The sequence below is a fragment of the Exophiala bonariae genome (genome assembly GCF_035927105.1).
Source record: "Exophiala bonariae strain CCFEE 5792 chromosome Unknown scaffold_39, whole genome shotgun sequence".
In the NCBI taxonomy this organism is placed as follows: Eukaryota; Fungi; Ascomycota; class Eurotiomycetes; order Chaetothyriales; family Herpotrichiellaceae; genus Exophiala; species Exophiala bonariae.
The window spans coordinates 127467-150155 of record NW_027042514.1 but is presented as its reverse complement, the minus strand read 5'-3'; the positions used below and the strand labels follow the sequence as shown (position 1 = coordinate 150155).

The window sequence follows — 22689 nt, the reverse complement described above, 5'->3', positions numbered from 1 at the left end:
TAGATTAACTTATATTAGGCGCTTCTACCCCCGTAGAAACAGTTATTCAATCTTTTACCATACATCGCATCTTGAGATGAAACTCCTTCATTGGGTTTAGATCAATGGGGAAAAGCACAATTGACTCCGATAAACGCGGCTCAGAGGACAGTCTATCGTTTGGGTAGTACTTTTCCACCGGCAGGAGCAATATCGTATACTCCAACGGCAATGACGCCGTTCAGAAGCAAGTTAAAAGGAGCAACAACGAACAGCAACCCAAATCAATACTCCAAGTCTTACTGTATGCAAATTGTCCTTAAGGGCATAGTGCCTGCCAAAATGCTACCAATCCAATCTCTCAATACTGGCAGTCGCATGGCCGGTGGCATTCCTTGAATTTGTTCAAGCAGCGGCGACCGGGTGCGATCTGACCGCCTCTCCTTCTGCCTTTGCCCTGTCGAGATATTGACGCCCGCTTTCCCTTAATCTCCTATTCTCTTCCTCCATCATCTTGGCCTGTATTTGAACTCTGGGAGGAATAACCTCTTTCCTCTCTCCGGTGATTTTCCATCCTTTTAATTTGTCCATGCCTCCGAGATCTTTGATCGTCTTCAACTCGACAAGGCTGTAATCATCCTCGTTTGAACCGCGGTCAAACTTGAATGGCTCGAGGAGCGACACGGGTGGATTGGTGATTATACGGATATTTCGCAGTCCATTCTTCGATGCCGAATGCAGCATCAACGGATGCAGCAGAATAACGTCGCCCACCTTTCCAGTCATCTCGTGAAATGATTCCGGGGCGCACTTTTGGACCGTCTGATTGAAGAATGCGAGGTGTTCGTATTTTTCTGACTCAGGGATACCAACGGGGTTCATACGTGGATCGACTCCGTCTGGGTGGTCATACTGCATTCAATTAGTGAGAAACTGGCATATATGTGAAGCATGTCTAGATCTCAAAATCTAGCAAGTCCTCAAGAACTATTCCACTCACCAACCATTTACCGATTCTCGATCCTCCTTCAGAACAAATCCAGGTGCCACCGCCGTTCGGCAGAATGTCTGTGAACAACGGGATGACTAGTAAACCTTGCTCTGGCGAATCGAGGAAATGGATGAAGAAATCACCTTGATATCGTCAGTCAAAGACAGAATACCCAGCGAATTTTTCTTAGTCAGGCAACTTTGGGAAACCAGCACTGATGCACGAGATCAAAGGCTCATAAACGGGGATCGTTATCTTACCATCGACGTGCCATTGATCTAGATCCCGAGGATCAAACTGTTTGCCTTCGTTTTCCGCTGTCCCAAGATTTACGATAAATGAGTCCTTCCACATCTTACTTTTCTCAGTCACCTTATCCTCTCCACCTACCACATCGCAAATGGCATCCCAAGCTTTTGGTGCAAAGTCACTGACTTTTAGAGCCTGATGACTAGGCATGTTGGTTCTTTCGCGGGACCATGTTGTCTTGTCGGTAGGTGACATCCCTAGCCGGAGCCAGACATCTTCAGTCCATTTCTCTGCGTCCTCGTTGGTGAAGCACCCTTCAATTCGGACGAACCCATGGGTAAGGAAATGTTCCACGTCTGATGGAGAAAGCACTTTATATTTCTTCCCGCTGCTTGCCATCTTGAGCTCTTTGGGTTTGAGAAATGGAATCACAGAGGTACCCTTGGCTAACAATGCTACTCAAAGTCAATTAAGCGAGGAAAAAAGGAGTAGCGAGCCTTGTGGTAGTTTCTTCAGCAGATTCGACGCCGAAAGGAGAGTTCACGAAAGGAGAGCGGAGGGGAAATAATAAATGGTCAAACTGACGCTGAGAAGTACGGTCTCTCAGCCAATTGCATATTTCAGACCACAATCAATCCGTCTTACCCCTCGGGGTTCTCATATACTCCTGACGAAGAATCTGAGACGAATCACTGAATGAATCACTCGGGGCCCCAAGGCACCCCGGTGGTCCTTTTGGAGACCATCCTTGGCCTGTGAGGGGGAAACAACCACTGAATTCAGCCGCGAATGACCCATACGGGGTCGTACATCGACGACATTTAGCCGACATTAGCTAGACATCATTGTATAGTCCCATAGAGGGGCCACATTCGCAACAATGCGCATCAAGTCTGGTACTGAGACTCGGATACGGAGGGGTGGCATGACGTTCATGATGGCGATGACCAATTTCCCGCCTCGTTAGAATATGCCTATGCTGTTCGGCTACTGCCCAGGAATGAAGACCCGACGCCTAAATACTTTGGGGGCTCGGTGTGTATGCGCCTCAATTAGTGTCACCGTAGACACTGGGCCACTCAATCTGCTTAAGTAGCCTAACCAAGTATCCATTCTACGACATCTTGGGAAAAAGCAACGAAATCAACAATCCCCTGATAATTTATCGAAAATTCCCAGTCCGGTTCAAGCGAGCATACTCTTCCCCCCCAATATATATATACATACATCCACATCGACATACGTGCGCCACCCACCGTCACGGAATCAGAAAGACACCAGCAAGAGGGGAAACTCCAAGAAAGAGAGCGAGGCTCGAAAAGTAGACTCATCGTCGTAGATATCCAGGAATGGAGCTGTCAGAAGTCACATATGATCTGGGACTCGCCCTAGTAAAAATCCGAGTACGCGGTTGAAGAAAATGAACCGAACCGAAAAAGGACCGTCATCACTGACTGACTGACTGACTGACTGGGGCTTCGGATCGATCACTGACAGTCGGGATGGTAGCGATGATGATAGCGAAAGTTGAAGTAGAAGTAGAAAAAAAAAGAGAGAGAAGGGAGAAAAAACCAAGAAAACAGTCGTTTCATTCGTTTCGTTTGGGCATCTAGGTTGGCTTGCCTAGGCACATAGGTATCTCTGCATGCCGTTAATCACGTACCCATAAGAAGGCCAGACGAGCAAAGCTTTTCCCCGATTGCCACATATAGACATCTACCCGCCCCAGTGTCCCACCTATCCTAACTCACTTTCTTCGCCTGTAGCCCTCTTCTATCAACCTCCATTTGATCCATTTACCAATCATCATCGTCATCTTTGGCATTCTTCAGATTCCCACTCCCACTCATGGCACTCTGCCTCGCGCGTAGTGCCTCAGCAAGGCCACCCGCAAGACTGCCGCCGCCAATACTGTTCGGCGTGGAGCGGCCAGAATCCCGACCACTGCCACCGGTGCCGAGACTCATGCCGCTGTCTCGGGCGGGAGAAACACCCGGTTTGCGGCCTGTGGCTGGAGCGGGGCGTTTCGCCGGTGGAGCGGGAGGGGTGGGCTTCGCGCGTGTTGTTGCGGTCGCTCCGGGGTTTGAGGCGCCGTTAACCATGACAGAGGGCGTGGGGATCGCACGCGGTGGTGCAGCTGGCGGGGGCGGAGGAGGTGGTGGTGCAGCGCGGGATTGTTCGATTTCTTCGACGTACGCGGATGGCGTCCATCCTTGTTGGTCGGTTTGTGCATTGCGGCAGAGCCACCATCCTGTTGAGAGGGGATTTAGTACTGGGAAAAGAGGTACATAATATCTTGAGAAGAGAGAGTAGCTTACCATTGTCTTCTTTCCGTACGATCTCTACGACTTGTCCAGCTTTGATGGACAGTTCGTTGCCATTGGGAGAGTTGAAATCGAATTTGACCTTGGCTTGGGGTTTAGACGGTACGGCAGCCGGAGCCGCCGCAGGCGGTGGCGGCGGCGGTGGTGGTGCAGGAGGGCCTCCACGTGGTATAGATGCTGCTGGTTGACTGGTGTGAGAAGCCACTCCATTCGTAGGTTGTGGGACTGGGCGTGTAGCAGGAACAGGACGAGCTGCCAAGGGAGTTTGTGCAGGTACAGGTCGAGCGGCGGGTGTTGGGCGACGACTTTGTGTCTTAGATGGTTGACCTCCAGGTCCACCAGGTCGGAGCAATTTCCCACTTGTAATGGGTTTAGCAATTGCTTTGCCTCGGGGAGTAGGCCTTGAAACTGAGTTTGGTGATTCTCCGTTCGGAACGTGTATTACGCCAGACTTGTAGACATCGTCTCGTGGTACAGCAGGGTCCTTTTGGACTTTGATGGTTGCTGGTTTTCCGGGTTTCTTGTTGAATTCTATGGTCGGGCCGATCTTCAAGTTCATTCCACCAACAGCAACGGTCTTGAACTGAAGGAAAAATTCCGACTTGAAAACACAATTGATCAGTGGATCAGGCTCTTGAGGAGATCCAACACCTAGAGCAAACCAATCATCTCGCATACTCGAGGTGGAGATATACTTGACTGCACCGATGGGTATTGTCCTCTCGGATGAAATTTGAAGCTGATTGTTGATGACAGTCTGGACGATGATGTATATTGATTTGTTTGTGAGAACCAGAATTCGGGGCATTGGTTTGGAGGATCTTCCAAACTTTGTGACCAACAACTCACATCGAGCAGAAAAGACGGCTCTTTCTTGTGGATTGAGGTTGATAGAGTCTCGGAGAACTCTGCCCTGCCCACCAGGCATATTGAGTCCCAGATAGTCACCATAAAAGCGTCTTGACCCAAGTAAACTGTATCTGCGACGTTCTTTTCGGCCGCCCAGTAATCTATGGCCTTGGTCTCGAAATTCGATCTCCTTGACACCCACTTTGGACTTGCGCCAGAACCTTTGGATCCTAGTCGCTGCTTCAGCCCGGTATCTGAGATAATTTCTCCAGGCTCTTTGAATACGGACAGCCATGTTGTGCCAATAGCGATCTCGCATATGCTCAAGACCAAATAGAGTTTCGGGAGTTTTGATAAAGGCCTTAGTTACACCCATCTGGAATTCTTCTTCTGGAATACTGGTGTCTTTGAAAATGATTTTTGAAGCAGTCTTGACATCTCCTGTATAGGTGTATTCTCCAGCGTAGGAAAGTCGAGGGGATAGAAGTGCGAATCTCTCAACAAATTTGTCAAATGTTTGACGATAAGCGAAACCAGCTCTTCGAATGCGGACGTTTTCTTGAAGACCAAGATATTTGATCTGATGCATGACGTTGGGCTCGTTATACTCCTTGGGCGATTTGTTCTCGTTGGGTTTGATTGTTCGGATGTATGATGGTTGTGCTTGCATGAGAGTATCCACCAGTTCATTTGCGGAGAATTTGATCTTGTCACCAGCAGTTGGAGGACGGCGTTTGTCATCCTGGTCGACCTGATTGGGGAATATTTCATGCACGAAAGTATTCGAGCTTTCACCGACCAAATTGAGCAGGTCTTTAAGAAGTTGATCTTTGTTCTTATCGGTCATACCCGCCACTTGGTAACTCACATCACCAGCATAATGCTTGATGATGAATTGCCCTTGCCGAGCCTCGAAATTCGGGTTATTTGACAAGAAATTGAGCCGACCAACAAAGGTTTGATCTGCTGCGCCAGAATCCGCATGAGCTGTGGCACAAGCGTCATTGAGGGCTGCAAAGACACCTGGTGGTTTCTTGTCTTCAATCAAGGAACACACCACCTTGTTATCAAAATATTTGATGGGGGTCCATTGAATTTCTTCGCGAGCATATTCTTCTTGCTCTGTCTTCAGGGTCAGCTGAATGAAAATCTGCTGCAATTTCTCGTTGACGTAGTTGATACAGAGTTGTTCGAAAGAGTTCTTTTCGAATATTTCGAATCCATAGATATCCAAAATCCCTACGGTGTTTTTCACCACACCTTGTGATCGTAAAGAAACGTTTGTACGTGCAACAATCCAATCAAAAAGGTTGAAGTAGATGGCTTTTGCCAAAGCATCTCGTACGGCAATGGCCTGGGTGGGATTCAAGGGGCTTTCATATATTGAGCCTCGGCGACCACCACCACGAGCGGTTTCTACAATTCTGATGGTCAAGGCTTTGTTGACATGAGCGGAGTCGACCTCGAGGAGATAGGCCACGAAGTCAACAACGGACTGATCAGCGATGTCGACACCACCCTGGTCATTCTCCCTAAAGGTGACATTTCCAACCCACAGAATGGCGGCTAGCATTCGGAAGATGTTGTCTTGCTCAGGCTTGGTCAGGCCAATAATCCGCATAGCCTCCAGAGTATCTTTGAATTCACTGGCATCGTCAATGCCCGGGACATCGAAACATTTGGACTTGCTTGTGTAGACATATGACTGAGGCGTTTGAATGCCAAAATTGTCACGGTATTCTTTTGGAGCAGCCTTTGTGAATTGGTAAAAGATGTGGAAATTTCGCTCGTTGGTGATCTGGCCAACGACTCGGGATTTTTCTAGTAGGTAGTTTGTGATTTTGGCCCCCACAGGCTCACCAGTCTCGTTGAATTCGAGCTCGAGGTACTTACCAAAGCGGGAGGAATTGTTGTTTCGAAGGGTTTTGGCGTTGCCAAAGGATTCGAGGAGAGGGTTGGTTGCAAGAACCATGTCCTTTGTCCTCTGAATCCTCGAGTCTGACCCGCCCGAAACACTTGCAATATACTGCATGAGGCGTTTGGCGGCCTCTGTTTTGCCTGCGCCCGACTCACCAGAAATGATAACACACTGGTTTTCCTTGTAGGCTTTCATGTTGTAATAAGAGGATTCTGCGACAGCAAAGACATGAGGAGGAACTTCGAGTCGGTTCCTGCCTCGATAAGAATCCAGAACTTGATCGGTATAGATACCCAAATCTCGGAAGGGATTGACCGAGACCAAGACATGGCCAATGTAGGTGTAGATTTCGCCATGTTCAAAACGCTTTTTCAAGTTGTCGTTGATGGCTTCATTGGAGACTTTGCTCAGTAAGGTGAGATCCGAGACACCGACCTCTTTCTTCTTTGTGATTTCGAAGGTGGCCTTCTTGATTTGAGTCTGACCAGCATCACCTCCTCCGGACCTGCCACCGCCGAAGAGGGAGGATTTGGGTGCGCGAGACGACTTGCCTTCACGGCGTTTTGTTTGACCCTGTAGGTGGAATGTGAGTGAGAATGTTTCATGTTTCGCGAGGGTGAGTGGTGGTACCGACCATGATAATGTGCGATTGATTAGGACATGCGTGCGCAGCGCAGCGGGAGATTGAGCAAGGAGGGGTCAGGAAAACGGAAGAGGAGAGGACAAGTACGGTTGCACAGTAAGAGACGAGGTTGTTTCTGTGGGAGGGGAGAAAGAAGAAACAATTGTGAGTTCTGGATTGTGAATTGAAAGCCCACAGCAGTAGATTGCAAGTGGTGCAGTGGCACGTATTACCCTGCTGCGCCGGCGTTTATTCAGTAACTTCTGGAGTATGAGGTACTAACCTCGATTGTTTTAATTGGGGCCTGATATGACATATTTAGCTGGCAGTGGCAGTGGCAGTTGAACGGAATGCGGCGGGTGACTAACGACCACTGCACCGCAACTTCCAGGCGACAAGTTAATCCGGGAAACCCATCCTTGCCCCGCCACTTGGTGGCACTTTGATTGTGGCTGGGGCCCTCTTTCCACGCAAGCAAATGACGGTGCAAGAGCTTAATTGATGACCCTCATCCAATCCATTCATCCAGCCAAAAGTCCATCAGGTCCTGTTCCTTTGCCGGATCAAAGTATTCCCTGATGGCCTTCCTTCCGTGGTCTGTTCTGGTCCCTTCTTCCAGTCGGCGGATCGAAGGGAACAGCTGTGTCAACACCTTTGCATCATGCTCTGAAAGTGGCTGTCTTGGGCCTGTAGATGTAGCAAAACTCACGACACTCGTAGCTGATGGAATATCACGTCGACTTGGGCCCGTCTGATGGGCCAATTCCGCACAATATCTCTGAATGGTCCATACAAGCTTGTTCATTGCTGAAACTATGACAATGGGTGGCATTGATGCTTGCTGTATTTGGCTGCCCATTTCCTCAGAATGTGGTCGACATGAGTTATTGGATTCACTCATACCTGGCCTGTAGCTGGGAGTATTTTGATACCAGTTGCACGCCCGGTGCATCATCCTCACTGTCATTCACCAACAGAATGAGACGATGGTCTTTCGATGGCGTTCCTGTTTTTGACTCCTCCGTCATCTGAACAAGATCAGTGTCTGATTCTGACAGCCAGACCAGAAAACAATGCAAGGTTGGAGAATTGTCAGTCTGTGGTAGGAGAGCAATAGCTAGATCAAACGATGTCGAAGATGACTCTTGGAAACGCATTGCAGAAGCTCCAGCAAGAACAGGCTCTAATCTCAACCATTGGCTTTTGCTTTTGAGACATGCGGAAAACTTTGCAGAGATCATGTTTGTGTTCGTGTTCATATTGTGACATTTAGACTCGGAGTCGGGTATCTTGAAAGAAAACAATGTACAGAGTCGAGATATTGATATAACTGAATGGCCATCCAGACGCCGACTAGCTGTGGCCAAACAGAAGGCACGATGCCCCTGGATTTCTAGTAGTGTAAGACGATCCTTTATGCAGTTTTTCTCACCGTTTGGCTCCTTCCTCATGAGCAGCTGCCTCTGCTGCATGCTTCCGCTTTTCGGCCAACGCCTTGTCAGATTCCACCAAAATCTTTTCCGCTGGTCCTGGGTCATTGGCCTCTATCACTTCTTTTGCTTCACCGTCTGCTTTGTTCGTAGACACCCACGCCGAGAGACGGGCAAATATCCCTGTAGGCTCCTCCTTTTCCTCCTTCTCCTCGTAGATTTCCTTGGGTAATATTCTTACATTCTTTAAATTCTGTGACTTTGAACTGCCTTCTTTGGCTCGAAGGCGTAACACCTCCCGCTCAAGCTCAACCAGAGCCCGGCGAGCAGCGTTTTCCGACTCTTCCAGGTCATTAAGTCTTTCTGCCACATCATCTCGTCGATTGGATTCTTTTCTCCGTGACCTCCACGATTCGAACAGCAGAAGACCCGCTGCCACACTGAACAGAAATGTCTCACTGATGAATGTCGCACCGGACTCAATAGCTTTCGCCTCGGAGAGTGGCCTGATCTTAGGTCGGGGTCGTGGCTTGGGTGGTTCAGATGCTTCTTTGGCAGCTTTCGCAGCAGCCTCCTCTTCTGCTTTTGCCTGTGTTTCGGTCTTCACTGTAGGTATTTGACTGTGTTTATGCTTCTTGGCTGCCTCTGCTGCAGCCTCTTTGGCAGCCTGTCGCTCGACTGCGGCAGCATCTTGCAACAAACCCAACCTCCATCTCATGTCAATCCGGTGGAGAGACTGGGCAAACGAAATACATGTCCGACGGAATCCTTCATGCTCGCGGGCTTGACGTTTGATGAAATTCTGGAACACAACAGTTAGAATGCCAAGCTATAACATCAGCGAGCGAAATATCGACTCACAGCTATGGGTTTGGAAAGTGTGCGGACTGCGAGAGAGGTGAATTTGAGAGCAAGAGACATTCCGAGGGTGACCTAATGGCTATGGACTTGTCCAGTACATTTTCAGGGAGAACCGATTCAACGGTGCACAGTCAGCGGAGCGTTCTTGTGTAACTCTCCCGCGGGTCCTAACAGATAGAGACAGTGTATGGTGTATCTTTGCAGAATCGATATGTGCAGAAGTATTTGTGCAAGTTCAATGGGGGACTCCGTGTTCGTCAACCGGTAAGCTGAGCCATTTTCTTGCTGTGCAGCCTCGTTGTGACTGCAGGCACCTTAGGCCTAACCACATTAATAGTCAGGCGTGGTCAAGTGGGGGGTGTCAAGCTTTCTGGGGGTAACCTAGGCGGTATTCCTGCTGCCTTGTTCCTCGAGTTTCGGGCGTGGTGAAGCCTAAATAGCAGCGTGTGTGGTGCGGCTCTCAACCAGCGACGACTCCAAATCTCCAACATGAACTACACAGCCCAACCATTTGCACTAAACCCTTTTCGGTTGTATGTTTACGGCTTTCCATCCTAGGATACATCAATTATGCCACTTCAAGTTCGTCACTTCTGCTTCTTGAAACGGCCTCTTAGCCTCTCGACATACCATCAACTTGTCGTCTTATGTTTTGTCGTACTCACTGTATACCATCCTGAGAAAAATTTGCTTTGGTCTTCGCACTGCTTCCATGTCCTCAATCCTGCAAGCGCACTCAATCCGGTCCTCTCCTTCCTCGCAGTAGCCATACAGACTACACATACGCACACATCCTTTACAAATGGAGGTGCTCTCTCCTCGATCCGGAAATCTTCCAATGGCTCCTCCACCAAAGCCAATCATCAAGAAACCCAAGGTAGCCACCAATCCCAAACCTCAAGAGAAGCCCAGCAATCCTGATCGCATCGACGACAAATGGAGGCCTCCCACCACAATTACTGAGCCTGGAGCTTCCCCTGAAACCTATCTGATAGGCAAGAAGCTAGGCAAGGGAGGTTTTGCCGTTTGCTTTGAAGGGAAATCAAAGCGATCATCCGAAGTCCTCGCACTGAAGGTTGTCAAAGCAAAGGTCGAACAGAAGAAAATGATGGAAAAGTTTCGAACTGAACTACAAATTCATGCGAAGATGCACCACCCGAATATTGTCGAGTTTCTCCGTGCTTTCACCATTGAGGATCATACCTACGTGGTTCTGGAGCTGTGCCCCAATGGAAGCTTGACTGAAATGGTCAAAGCACGTTCATGCCTGAGTCTCCCGGAAGTTCGACGATACATGGTACAAATATGTGGGGGGGTCAAATATCTTCACAAGAGATCCGTCATCCACCGAGATCTAAAAATGGGCAACATCTTCATTGATCAACGCATGAATCTCAAGATTGGCGACTTTGGTCTGGCTGCTGTCATGGCAGATGAGCAGGATCGTAGAACCACCCTTTGTGGTACTCCCAACTACATTGCGCCGGAGATTTTGAGTAAGTCAGGCAGTCGAGGCCATGACAACAAAGTCGATACTTGGGCCGTCGGAGTGATTTGCTATGCCATGTTAATGGGCACTCCACCCTTCCAATCAAAGACACAACAAGAAATCTATTCCAAACTCAAGACTCTGGAATACGAGTGGAAAATCGATAGCAAGAATTACATTCCCCAACAAGCCAAGGATTTTGTCGCTTCTTGCCTCAATCTCAATTCAGCCGAGAGACCAGATATGGACCAGCTAGTTGATCATGAATTCTTCACCATGGGTTCTATTGCTGATCAGCTTGACCTTTCCTGTCTGAAGATGACCCCAGCATGGCTTGAGAATGCGGATCCACGAGGAGATAGAGTGAAACCTGGCTCAGGTATTAGTCATTCTCGAATATGTCGCGAGTGCGGCGTGGGTACCGGCTCAGACGGTCGCCTTCGCCCTGGTGTCGGTGTTGGAGCTAACATATCCGCACTGATTGAAATTGAAATCGAAAATAGGGAGGGATGTGCCCCATCCATTCCACTGCCCTCTGGAATTCTTTACAAGCAATTCACGCAGGCACATGCATATTGGGCTGCACATCAACAACAGCCTCTCTTGCCTACTCGAGTAGGAAAACGGAAGGACCAAATCTTGTTGCCAGGAAGATCCGTCAGTTCCATTGTACAAACAAAGTCTGAAGTCGAAGGACTCGACATTGCTAGTATCAAGGCTCCCATCAGCGGAACCATCTCGACTTCCAAACCCTTCCAAAGCTTTGCGGCCCAGCAGAGGCAGCAAGCCCTGCCTGCTCCTGTTTCTCGAAGAGTGGAAAAGAGGCCAATTGAAGAACTTCCAACAAGGGACCAGGTCATGTCTGAGGTTCCGCCTCAAGCACTTCTCAATCAACGACCATTGAGAGCAGCCACAATCCGCGCTACCAGGACTACTGTTACGAAAGAGACACTGTCCACGACCTCGAAGACTTTGCCTAGATCAACCACGGTACCCAACACGATCGAAGCACTTGCAAAGGAGATTGAAGCAGATGTTGAGAAAGTTGAAAATCGCCGAGTGAAGAAAATGGTATCCTCCACCCAAATTGGTCTTAAGAATAATTCAAGCATGAGATCAGTCAGATCCATCGTGGCAGTTGATAATGCAACCACACGACCAGTATCGTCATCATCTTCTGCAGACATCATGGGTCGTATTCTTCAATCAACAACCGGCAATGGACGGAAAATGCCAAACCAAGAGACTAAACTCGATCTCGCGCATACCAAACTCTCTATTAGGCATCGAGCAGCTTCCAAATCTGGTCCAGAAGTTCATCTTTCTTCTTCCGAAGCTCATGGCAGAATAATAGCAACGAATGATCCCTATGAGTTGGTCAGCAAAACTGGCAATGCAGACGTGCTCAATTCTCTCCGAACGTTGACCCAGGCACTGGATAATCGAGCTCCCAGTGATACTCTCCGAAGGCCACGATCTGCATATCGGAGTCGGGCCACGCAACGAGCCACAACATACCCCAGAGTCGACAAATGGGTGGACTACTCAACACGCCATGGAATTGCGTATACGTTAAGTGATGGTAGTGTGGGAATGATCCTAAGATCGTCAGATGACAATGTGCGAGCGAGCACTTGTGTCGTCGTTCGAAATGGAAGTCAGCACACTATGAGACGGGCCAGAGGTCTGGACTATCAATTCGTTCCTCAGGGCCCTAATGCTCATAATATTGAGTTCTATGAGCAGACAGACTATGAGAAGAACATGAAGCGGTTAGATGTGCCAGCCAGTGAGTTCCAATTGGACTTTGATACCTACCCAGATCAACTTGCAGCTCTAGAAGCCATTCAGGGAAGTCTGGTGGGTAGCGAAGCTGAGCGGATGAAAGAAATCGTACTTCTGGACAAGTTTGGAAAGTATATGAACAAACAAACTCCCAGTACGACCAAACCAGAGGAGAAGCCGAAGATTCTGGTGCATTTCTACCAGCGAGTTGGAAATGTAGGTGTATGGCGATTTGTGGATGGTGGTCTGCAATTCAACTTCCCAGACCATACCAAGGTTTCGATTTATCAAAAGAGAGATGAGAGTGGGGACGAAAAATACATGGTGGACTTCGTCTATCTCCTGTCGACTGATGCATCGAATCTGGCCAATCTTGGAATGGCGAGTGGAGAAGCATTGGAGCGAAGAAGCACCATGTGCTCCCCGCTCGAGGATATTCTACTTGACAGATTGGGGCGCGTTGACATGGAAATTGTCAGGACCAATGAAGTCAAGGAGAAGTTGTCATGGATTCGTGCTGTCGCCGGATGTTGGATCAAAGAAGGTGGCTTGGGTCGGATGGGAGAGGAGAGATTGGGTTGGAGTGGACTACAAGAAAGGATGGGTGAATCCAAGATCAAGTTGCAATGGGTGACGGTTGGTCGCCCTGGTGGTGATGGAGAAGGGCAGTTGAAGCAGATGAGGGATTGAATGCTTTCTTTTGAGGTAGCCTCAATCATGGGCTACTAAAGCGTGGGTGTCCTGGTGTTTGGTTGTATGGTTCGTTTTGGTCACGGAATCACAGCATGCATGAGTTACGGCAGCATAAGTTTTTTCGGATTGGTATTCTAGTTCTCTGGACAGTGATAAGGCATGACAAACCAAATATGATCAGTTTTGGTGCTACATATTGTTGTGGTGATTCGAGTCAGATGGTTTTTAGCACAAGTCCTTGGATTGCGCCATGCCAGCCGCAAAAGACGTCGACGGCAAAAACGGAATCACTATTGTATCCGAGGTCGCTCTTATCCACAATACTTCACAGGATTACTAAGTTTTCGATAGGACAACGCTCTGGGTGCTATCCACACGAACTGCCAATATTCTAATAAGAAGACGATTTACCCACGTGGGACATCCCGTGCTAGGACGGTCTCGTCATCCATATCTAACATTCTTTTCGCCAGAACACGACACAAAGGACCATTGCCCTGAAATCAAAATATTCACCCTAGATTTAAGGAACCCTATTCCCTATCTTCTCTGCGGTATCTACATCATGGGGGGTGGTCCAGATAAAGAACAACTCCTAATCGCATTATGGGATCCCGAGCCTGTGGATTTCACCAGCGAGATCAAACGTCGCTTTCCCTACGTCGATATCAACTATGTCCAGATCCCACCACCCAGCTCAGCTTCGTGGAAGCAGGCTATCGCGGATGCTGCTAATGCGGTACCCACTGGTGAGTGTTGGATTGTTTTCTACTTCAGTATCTCTTGTCATTGTCTTCATGGTGCTCGACGACAGGATGAATGAGTTCCTGGAGTCCCGCAAAACTGCTGCTTCTTTCCTTCGCATCGCATGGCGCATAGAAGCAGGTCCCATGTTGTCGCTAGCTGAGGCCTAGACGACTTAGTCTAGTTGAAATCATGAAAGGGAAATCAAGCGGTCCTCCCGGTGGTTTTTGGGTGACCAACAATGAGCTAACCGATGTCTCTTCATGTCATAGAGGCATTTCAATCCGCTACCCTGCTCATAACACTTACTGCACTACCCCCAAATAAAGAAGCGGCGCCAAAGTAAGTTTCTATCAAGCTCAACACATATCATCACCCTCCTCTCGGTGGAATATAAAATCCTGATCTCAGTCTTAACATCCCATCACTCATATAGCCTGAAACTCATCCATCTGTTCTCTGCCGGCATCGACAGCTGGGTGGACCACCCGATCGTGAAGGACAGCGACATCGCCATCACGACCTCGTCCGGCATCCACGGTCCCCCAATCACGGAATGGATTATCTTGACCTCACTGGTCGCGAGCAAGCACTACAACCTGCAGCATCAGTGGCAGGTCGATCACGCATGGGGCCCCGACCGCCGCTCGTTGTCTGGCACCACTGACTGGGTCGGCAAGCGAGTCGGCATTGCCGGGTACGGGAGCATTGGACGACAAGGTCAGTACTCGATGAATTCCCCAACCATGAGCAATGTTTTCGTCTTGTCTTCATTTGGCGTCTAAAGCACTCTTTTCCTAACACAATTTCTCGCTCACGACATAGCCGCACGCGTGTTTTCGGCCCTCGGCGCCTCCATCCACGCATACACGGCCAGTCCGCGCTCGACGCCCGAGTCGCGCAAAGACGCCGGCTACTGGGTGCCGGGCACGGGCGACCCGGACGGCACGATTCCGGCAGCGTGGTACAGCGGCACGACGAAGGAGTCACTGCACACGTTTCTCTCGTCAGGTCTCGACGCGCTCCTCATCGCCCTCCCATTGACACCCTCGACACGACACCTGTTCGGCAAAGAGGAGTTCGCACTGCTGGCAGCTCCGGCGGCCGACTCCCCCGCCGCCGCGACGCGCAAGAAGGGCACGAAAGGCGGGTTCGTCATCAATGTCGCGCGCGGCCCGATTCTCGACCAGGCGGCGCTGGTGGCCGCGCTCAACGACGAGACGCTGTCCGGTGCGGCGCTGGACGTGGCGGATCCCGAACCCCTGCCCAAGGATGATCCGTTGTGGGACGCGAAGAATGTCATCATCACGCCGCATGTCAGTTCGCTCGGCGTCGAGTATTTCGATCGTGCCTATGACTTGTGGATCACGAATTGGGCCAGGCATGAGAAGGGCGAGCCGCTGTTTAATCTCGTGCAGAGGAAGAGGGGTTATTAGTTTAACTGACTGACTGAATGGTTTACTGGTGAAATATCGGTTGAGATGAGGATGGCATAGAATTGGCTTTCGATTCGAGAGTCCCAGAGACATTATTTAAGCAAAGATACAAAGCGCCCTTGTCGGAAACCTCATGGTCATAATATTCGTTAATCGATCGTTCGTGAGACATTTCTTCATCTAAAACAACGCACGACGCTAAGGTAGAAACGCATCAATACATCAAAATCTCAATTCGAGGGCCCCCCACATCAAGTGTATGGTATCAATTCCATTCGACTTGTGCCTTATTCCACTCCCATTCCACGGCATGGCATAACATGCCCACACAGCAGATCTCATTGTTTTCATGAAGAGATCCCATTAATCATGATCGAGCCACCCTCCCATGATGGCTCTCCGCTTGACATGGCAGGTCATCAGCAAAATCGAAAGATTATCGTAATCATCGTAAGTGGTCGTTAATTTTTTGTCTTTTCTTTTCTTTTATTTCTTATTCCCCATTTTTAGTCATGAGATGGCATGGCATTTATGGTGAAAAGATAGAAACCCCTCAGTGAAATCGCTGTATTCAATCACCTCACCCACGCTTGCTGAAACAAACATACAAAAGAACAGAACCGAGACGAATAAGAATGTGCAGAATAGGACGAATGATCGCACCCTTCCATGATAGTGGACAAGGCGATGCCGAGTACTTGTATGTGTTGCATGTGTTCGTTGTTTTTCTGGGTCGATTTCGGGGAAAGCTTCGTTCTTGAATTTCGACGTGTCGAGAAAGGCGTGTTGAAGAGGAAAGATTTTGAATTGAATGGTCGACCAGAGTGTAGATGTCCTTGATACCGCAATGGCGAATGAGGCTCTCCGACTTCCACCTGCATACATAGTCCGTGGCATTATGAAAATACCTACTGAGATGCACCGGCATATCGCGGTCTCCAGTCTAAAAAGCAGCCTTCAATTTGGCGAGAAAGCGCTTGAGGGGTCTGTCGTGCTTCCTCTTCGGGTCGATCTTGCCCTTACCGGCGTTTCCATTCGCGGTACCAGCATTAACATGGCCATTCGTTTTCGCCGGTCCGGTTGTGACAAGCGAACCATTCGTAGTGGGAGAGATCGAATCTGTGACCTTGCCATTCGCGCCGGCGAAACCTGCCACACCAGGGTTCATAAGTTTCGCAGGCGGCTCGCTCCAGACCAAAGTATTCAACGCCTCGTTGCCGAACCGTTTCTTCGCATCCTCGACGCGCCACCCGTCACGCTTTGCCAACTGGCCGATAAGGCTTCTCCACTCGGCGAATTCCTCACGGAAGCCTCCGTCCAGACGGAGTTCGTTCTTCAACACCTCCTGCCACGGCTGGCCCTTCATCTTATACCCGTACCACTCTTTTGCCCAGTGCGGACGCACAGGTAGAGGTTTCCCATCAGCGTCTTTGTAGCCAGACCACTTGTCAAGCACTTTCTGTGCATATGCTGGCCAAATGTCCGCGACGTTGTGCAGCGTCAGGATCTCGATGGAGCAGGTCCCCAAGCGGTGTCCGCGTTGGGGCGCAAGGGTCACGTCCGAGCCGGACATTATTCGCATCTCGAGCGGCATGCGCTGTGGGCAGGTCTTGATTTCTTGGTAGCATGTGAGGATCGCGTCCCACCAAGCACGTTGCACGAGCGTGAAGTCGATTTCCTGCTTCGGGATCGTGGGACTTGATGCTGGGGCGATGATGCCGGTGGTTGGGGTTGTATTGGTGCTCATATTTTGAGGTTCGTGTGCAAGTTCCGAGGCGGTCGGCTGAGTGCTGCTGGATTCTGCCGCTACAGGGAATCTTCTCGGTTGTAGAGGGAATTCGATCTCGAGGTCTCGCACCCGAAGGTTCTGTACACCTCTTTGGAAGTGGATGGCGTCGGGCACCCAGGTTTTGATCTTCTTGCCGTTCTTTCCAATGTCGTCGAGATTCTTCATGGTCAGCCATGTCAAGAGTTTGGTCTGTACCTCTGGCAACGCTTGTGTAAGATTTAAGAGGATAGATGCGTTTTGGGCGACATTGACCATGATGGTTCCGAAAACTTGAAGCACCGTTTTGACATTGGTTGGATAATCCACCGCGCCGGTCAAATCACTCGTCTTCTTCCACGTATTAACCCACACTTCGCTCGAGTAGGGGAACCAGAACCATTCGGCATAGTCGTGCGTCGAGGCACGTATTTCGAAGTCCTTTTGTACCTCAGCTTTGCGTTCCTTCGTCAAAGGCGTCTTTGGTCGGAGTGGTGCAGGGATATCGGAGTCCTTCATATCTGGCGGCGGTGGGATCGCTTCCACCACGGGAACTTTCCTTGGTTCCATCAGGGCGCAGGACATTGGATCAAATTCCAGCACGAGATGGGTCACTACCCCGATGAGTCCGAAGCACCCTGCTGCTGCCCGGAGAATTCCAGGTGTGGAAAGATCGACCTTCCTGAGGATGCCATTTGCATCGACGTATTCGATGCAGCGGACGAGATCGCTTAACGTTGCGTTGGCGAGACCTGCTCCATGACTGATGATAGATTAGCGGCTGATTGGTCGAGTACGAAAGGGGACTTACCAGATCGTAGCGTTACTTCCACCCATCGTGATTTCAGCCTCAATGATCTGCATCGGAAGAGTCACTTTTCCTGTCCCTACACACCATCTCCTCAATTGCTCGTTCGTCGTCGACGTACCGACTCGCACGTATCTCTTGCCGTTGGCCAAAGCTGGGCCATTGACATATTCGTGAGTAACGAACACTATCGAATTTAGGTCCTTAGCCTCCGGCTGAAAGAGATCTGTTGGAAGAGAAGTAAAATTCGGTAGGATGGATGCATCTACCAGTCCTAATGTTGAGATTAGGATATCACCGTTCTTGTTCTCGTTCTTGTTACGCGCGCTGCCGAAGACGGGTGACCATGAGTGGCCTACAAGTAGAAAGTCGAATAATTAGCAACAGAGGGCGTAGAGGGAAGATTTGCGGCACTGCTTACGGAACCCTGATACACGAACGCCCATCTTCTTATTTTTGGCATACTTGACAATCTCCGCAATATCTTGTGCTGTGTTGGGAACGCACGTGATAGTCGGAGTATATCTGATATTCCGGCCATGATTTTCAAACTCGAGGTGCTTGTAAGACTGTTCGTCCTGTCTTCAGTAACTTGCCCTTGGACTTCGGATGCCCGGCAGGGTACTCACCGGAATGTAAAGATATTCCTTTGGATCCTTTAGTGACGGCGCAATCTTGGCAATTAGCCCCCGAATTCTGGATGGAATAGAAGTCGGCAAAGCTCGTAGAAGAGCGGTATGTTCTTCCAAGATATTTCGCTCTCCAGGAATAATATTGGCAAGACCACGCTTCTGCACAACACCTTTCGGCACCTTCAGAGTCGTGAAAGGGGTATATCTCTTGGCCGCTTCCGAGGCATCGATTTCTCCATCAACAAATTGATTCACAATGCCCTGGATATCATCGTCGTAGCCCTTCAGTATATCTTCGTAGGTAAAGTCTTTGTCGGACTGCTTGAAGACTCGTAAAAAGCGCCGAACGAATTGCTCCTCGTCCACTTCCATATCGGGGTTGAACCAGTCGTCTATCAAGCCACCGAAACCTGGAAGATCTTTGTCATTTGCCTTGGCTTTGAGTCCGAGTATGCACTCTGTAACGGACTCAATTGAATCGTGTGTGTGGTCTCCATGATTGACACCTGTGCCTAGAGATATCGATTAGTTGATCTATAGCTGTCAGTCGCAACCCAGATAGAATAGGTACCATGAGAAATCAACGTCTCCGCCATTTCTACAGCCGCGACCTCCTCCTCTGATCTAGCTCTTCCAATCTTCGTCGATCTCAATACTCATGACGGACTTGGAACACCAGTTGTTCACCGTCAATGTTCGAGCTTGAACTGTATGTGGTACTATTCTGCACCAATGATCGTTGGAGAAATGATTGACGGTGAGTATTAAATCTTAATGTTTTGGAAAACCCAAATAAAAGTAATAGTACATATAACAATCGAAACACGGAGCTCGAGAACAGTAGAAAAAGAAATTTTGTAGGTATGATATTGAAGTTGAGGTGGTTGGTAAGTTTGGAGCTTTGTCCAGAAGAAAAAAAGTTAAAGCCTTGGTTAGTTAGGCCGGGAGCAGGAAGCGAGAAAGCTACCTTAGTACAAATACGGCGGTGAGGTGCAATTTCAAGTATCAATCCATGATTTCTGGGGGCCAAGCTCACCGTCGTATGATGATCGCCTCACCCAAGTCTTACGAAACACGAAATGAAAGAAATGGGCAAGGGCAATTTTGCCTGGTGAACCACTGAGAAACTCACATGACAACGTGGCTCATGCCAGTGTCTTATGCGCTGGTCGTGGAAGCGTAGGCGAGCTCTCTTGAAAGCCAATCCCCAGATTGTGGCCGCCTGCGATTAGGCAGTTGAGCGTCAAGAAAAGGGGACCCAAGGATCTTCAAAGGCCCAAGAGAGAAAAGGCACAAGCCGCCGTGGTGGATTCATGCCCAGGCGACTGGAAGTCTGAGAATTTGGCGGGTAAAAATGCGCCTTATGCGCTGTTTTGCCTAGGTAGATATGGAGTCAGCTCAGGTAGCCCAAGTAGCTAAGTGGTAATGCGTTGTCAATCAAGGCGATGAAGGCAGTGAGCTGCATCAGACCGACGTTGAAAATCCAATGAAGGGTTCCCGCCATTACGGATACGGTTTGATGTACGTGCGGCTCACTGCATGCAACTCGGAGCTGAATTGAAAATCTGCCGTCCCTCGGCTTAGGGGATTCAAGAAGAGTCTGGCTAATTAACGTGGGCGTTCCGGAAGCATACTCCAAAGAAGAAAAGAACCACGGAGGAGATTAGATCAGGAAGTGCATGCAGCTTACCACTCGAAGCACGAGCGAGACATGAACAAATAAGAACCGACCGATAATTAAAGAATCCAGTCACCAACTTGGAATATGTTTTTAATTTCCTGACGGCGTTTCCATGCCCACCCATTGGTGTGATGCGCGATGACGTATTATACGAAGGCGGAGATGCGGTGACACGATGAGATATGCAAGAGATGGGCAAGGAAACGCTGCCTTGCATCCTCCAACACTAACTTAGGTGCCTACGTTGGCTAGGCGGTAGCAAGGGGGTGAATACATAGATAAAGCCTTGCAATATGGCAGACCCGAGAAGAAGCCAAGAACGATGTTAGCCACATTTTCCTCAGAAGTATTTTCTCAGCCTCGAATCTTTTGTCGTCAATCAGAACAGCCTCCCTAAGCTCGCTCAAACATCTAAAATGCTAGAAATAAGCCCAAATGTACACGATTCCAACCTCTCCAGCGGCATCTAAAGGGAGTTCTCCAGCTCTATCACCTCCTTCAAAAGGGCCTCGGTTTGAGCAATGTCCTCCTTGCTGGGCTTAGGCAGTGGCCGTCGGGCATAACCACCATAGCCAAAATATGACTCCAGTCCGCTCTTGGTTCCTGTGACGCCTCCTTTGATCACCGCCCAGTCACCACGAGCCACTATCGCCTGGATCTTCTTTGCTTCTTCAACTTCGCCCTTGGCCCAGAGATCGAACACTTTGACACAGGCCTTGGGAACAATGTTGCCTAGACCGGTGATGATTCCAGATCCTCCAGCGATCATGGTCTGTAGTGTAAAGTCTGCGGAACCACCAATGCACATCCAACCTGAATTGGTCTCCGTGGCTGTTGCTGCGTTGACCGTGTTGGCAATTCGGCTGAGCTTGCCCGTGTTGCCACATGTGAGTTTACAGCCGACAATCTTGGGGTGTTTGGCCAATTTGATAATGGTGTCCGAGTCAAGGTCAACACCTGCAACCGCCCCTGGGTAGTTGTAGATGATGATTGGGATTGGTGATCCGGTTGCGACATCCTGGAAATATTCTATGAATGACTGTTGGGTGTATGACGCCTTGTAGTATGAAGGTGGAAGAACAAGAGCGTAGTCGCCTCCGGCCTTGTAGGCATCTCGGCAGAAATCAATGGTTTCTCTTACTGACTGTGCAGCACAACCGACAACGATGGGCATATCGGAAAATCCAGCCTCGTCTAGACCCTTACGCGCGGCGCTTGTAACCTGTATGCGTTCATCCTTGGTAAGATGCACAGCTTCTCCGTTTGAACCTTGCGTGGTGATGGAAGTCAGTCCAGCCTTGGCAAGTCTAACTGCGTGCTTTGCGGTGGCTTCCACATCTACATCTTCGGTATCTGGATGGAAGAAAGCGACCATGGGCACGTTGATACCCGCCTTCAAAGGCCGGGTCGCATGATGTCCATTCATCTTGTCGATATTCCTTTATAGTGACTCGAGTTGAGTAGACTCGAGTAGTTCAGATTCTATTCCTTAGATATGAATCAAGGCCAAGGCCGAAATGATACCGATCGGGTACGAGGGACGATGAAAAGGCAAGGGTCCTAAGAATAGTTGCGGAAACTGAAAATAAAGTCCAAATGCAACAATTTATAAGGGGAGGAGAAGAGAGGCGTGTGACATTCGCCTGACAATGGACCGACACGCACAGCATCTACCTACGTTTGAACAAGCAGAGGGATCTCTCGTCCGTGCCTGAGCCCCGCAAAATGTGGAGGCGTGGGGTGGCAAGAGTGGTGATGTCGGACTTGTTGGGTTGAAGAACTGTACCGAATAGCCGGACAAGGTGTACGAGCTCAACAGTGATAAGGGCGCACCCTTAGGCTTTGCTCGACGTCCTCCTGCAATTAACCATTGCTGCTCCGTTGGTGCCTTTACAGAACAAGACAACTTGATGGCTATCTCCATGGGACGCCTCCCTGACACGGTCGAGGGTCTTTGATTGACACCAATGGGTCCTCAAATCCAATACGTAAATTCACAGCTGTACTCACATGACGAAGCTCCGACTACAGCTCTCGTGACTCTTTTTAGACCAGGACCTAGGTGACAATGGATTGTTGTTCGTACAGTGCGTTTGGACGTCGACTGGAGAGTGAACGGCCAAGGGTGTCCTAGTCAACTTCCCCGACGGAACTCTATCACTGAAATAGGGACGCCATGTGGCGAGAGAGCATGTAGGAGGGTGTGTGGTGGAGGATGATCACAACCGGCGACCAGGCCGCATGGACTTGCACAAATTGTGGCAGTACTCTAAGGCTCCGGTTGGAGCGTGGGGGAGGAAGCATGCCCCCCTCCTCACTCCTCACCCCCACGATTGAAAGGGGGAAGTCCGTCCAGAGCGGGGTTGTACTTGTGATAGAAGCACGAGCTTGAGAGTCGTCTGCGATCGTCGGTCCCTAGAACATAGTGATCGA

General features: G+C 49.5%; 7 protein-coding genes across 7 annotated transcripts; 2 read left to right on the top strand and 5 right to left on the bottom strand.

The window, feature by feature from the left end:
- Positions 1–384: 384 nt before the first annotated feature.
- Positions 385–1618, bottom strand: LTR84_009494 (uncharacterized protein; the record flags this gene model as incomplete). The annotated part of the gene is made up of 3 exons (XM_064853034.1): positions 385–891; positions 980–1113; positions 1231–1618. 3 exons carry the CDS (start codon positions 1616–1618, stop codon positions 385–387), a joined length of 1029 nt encoding a protein of 342 aa, XP_064700797.1.
- Positions 1619–3015: 1397 nt separating this feature from the next.
- LTR84_009493 (uncharacterized protein) lies at positions 3016–6947 on the bottom strand (the record flags this gene model as incomplete). The annotated part of the gene is made up of 3 exons (XM_064853033.1): positions 3016–3470; positions 3538–6883; positions 6945–6947. 3 exons carry the CDS (start codon positions 6945–6947, stop codon positions 3016–3018), a joined length of 3804 nt encoding a protein of 1267 aa, XP_064700796.1.
- Positions 6948–8360: 1413 nt separating this feature from the next.
- Positions 8361–9283, bottom strand: LTR84_009492 (uncharacterized protein; the record flags this gene model as incomplete). Its single annotated transcript, XM_064853032.1, has 2 exons — positions 8361–9164; positions 9224–9283. The coding sequence occupies 2 exons, from the start codon at positions 9281–9283 to the stop codon at positions 8361–8363; spliced, it is 864 nt and encodes a 287-aa protein (XP_064700795.1).
- A 778-nt stretch (positions 9284–10061) lies between these two features.
- LTR84_009491 (uncharacterized protein) lies at positions 10062–13187 on the top strand (the record flags this gene model as incomplete). The annotated part of the gene is made up of 1 exon (XM_064853031.1): positions 10062–13187. The coding sequence occupies one exon, from the start codon at positions 10062–10064 to the stop codon at positions 13185–13187; it is 3126 nt and encodes a 1041-aa protein (XP_064700794.1).
- A 568-nt stretch (positions 13188–13755) lies between these two features.
- LTR84_009490 (uncharacterized protein) lies at positions 13756–15370 on the top strand (the record flags this gene model as incomplete). Its single annotated transcript, XM_064853030.1, has 4 exons — positions 13756–13939; positions 14207–14276; positions 14371–14654; positions 14760–15370. The coding sequence occupies 4 exons, from the start codon at positions 13756–13758 to the stop codon at positions 15368–15370; spliced, it is 1149 nt and encodes a 382-aa protein (XP_064700793.1).
- A 943-nt stretch (positions 15371–16313) lies between these two features.
- LTR84_009489 (uncharacterized protein) lies at positions 16314–19171 on the bottom strand (the record flags this gene model as incomplete). Its single annotated transcript, XM_064853029.1, has 5 exons — positions 16314–17898; positions 17947–18298; positions 18365–18512; positions 18573–19087; positions 19147–19171. 5 exons carry the CDS (start codon positions 19169–19171, stop codon positions 16314–16316), a joined length of 2625 nt encoding a protein of 874 aa, XP_064700792.1.
- Positions 19172–20722: 1551 nt separating this feature from the next.
- On the bottom strand, positions 20723–21682 carry LTR84_009488 (uncharacterized protein; the record flags this gene model as incomplete). The annotated part of the gene is made up of 1 exon (XM_064853028.1): positions 20723–21682. The coding sequence occupies one exon, from the start codon at positions 21680–21682 to the stop codon at positions 20723–20725; it is 960 nt and encodes a 319-aa protein (XP_064700791.1).
- Between the last annotated feature and the right edge of the window lie 1007 nt (positions 21683–22689).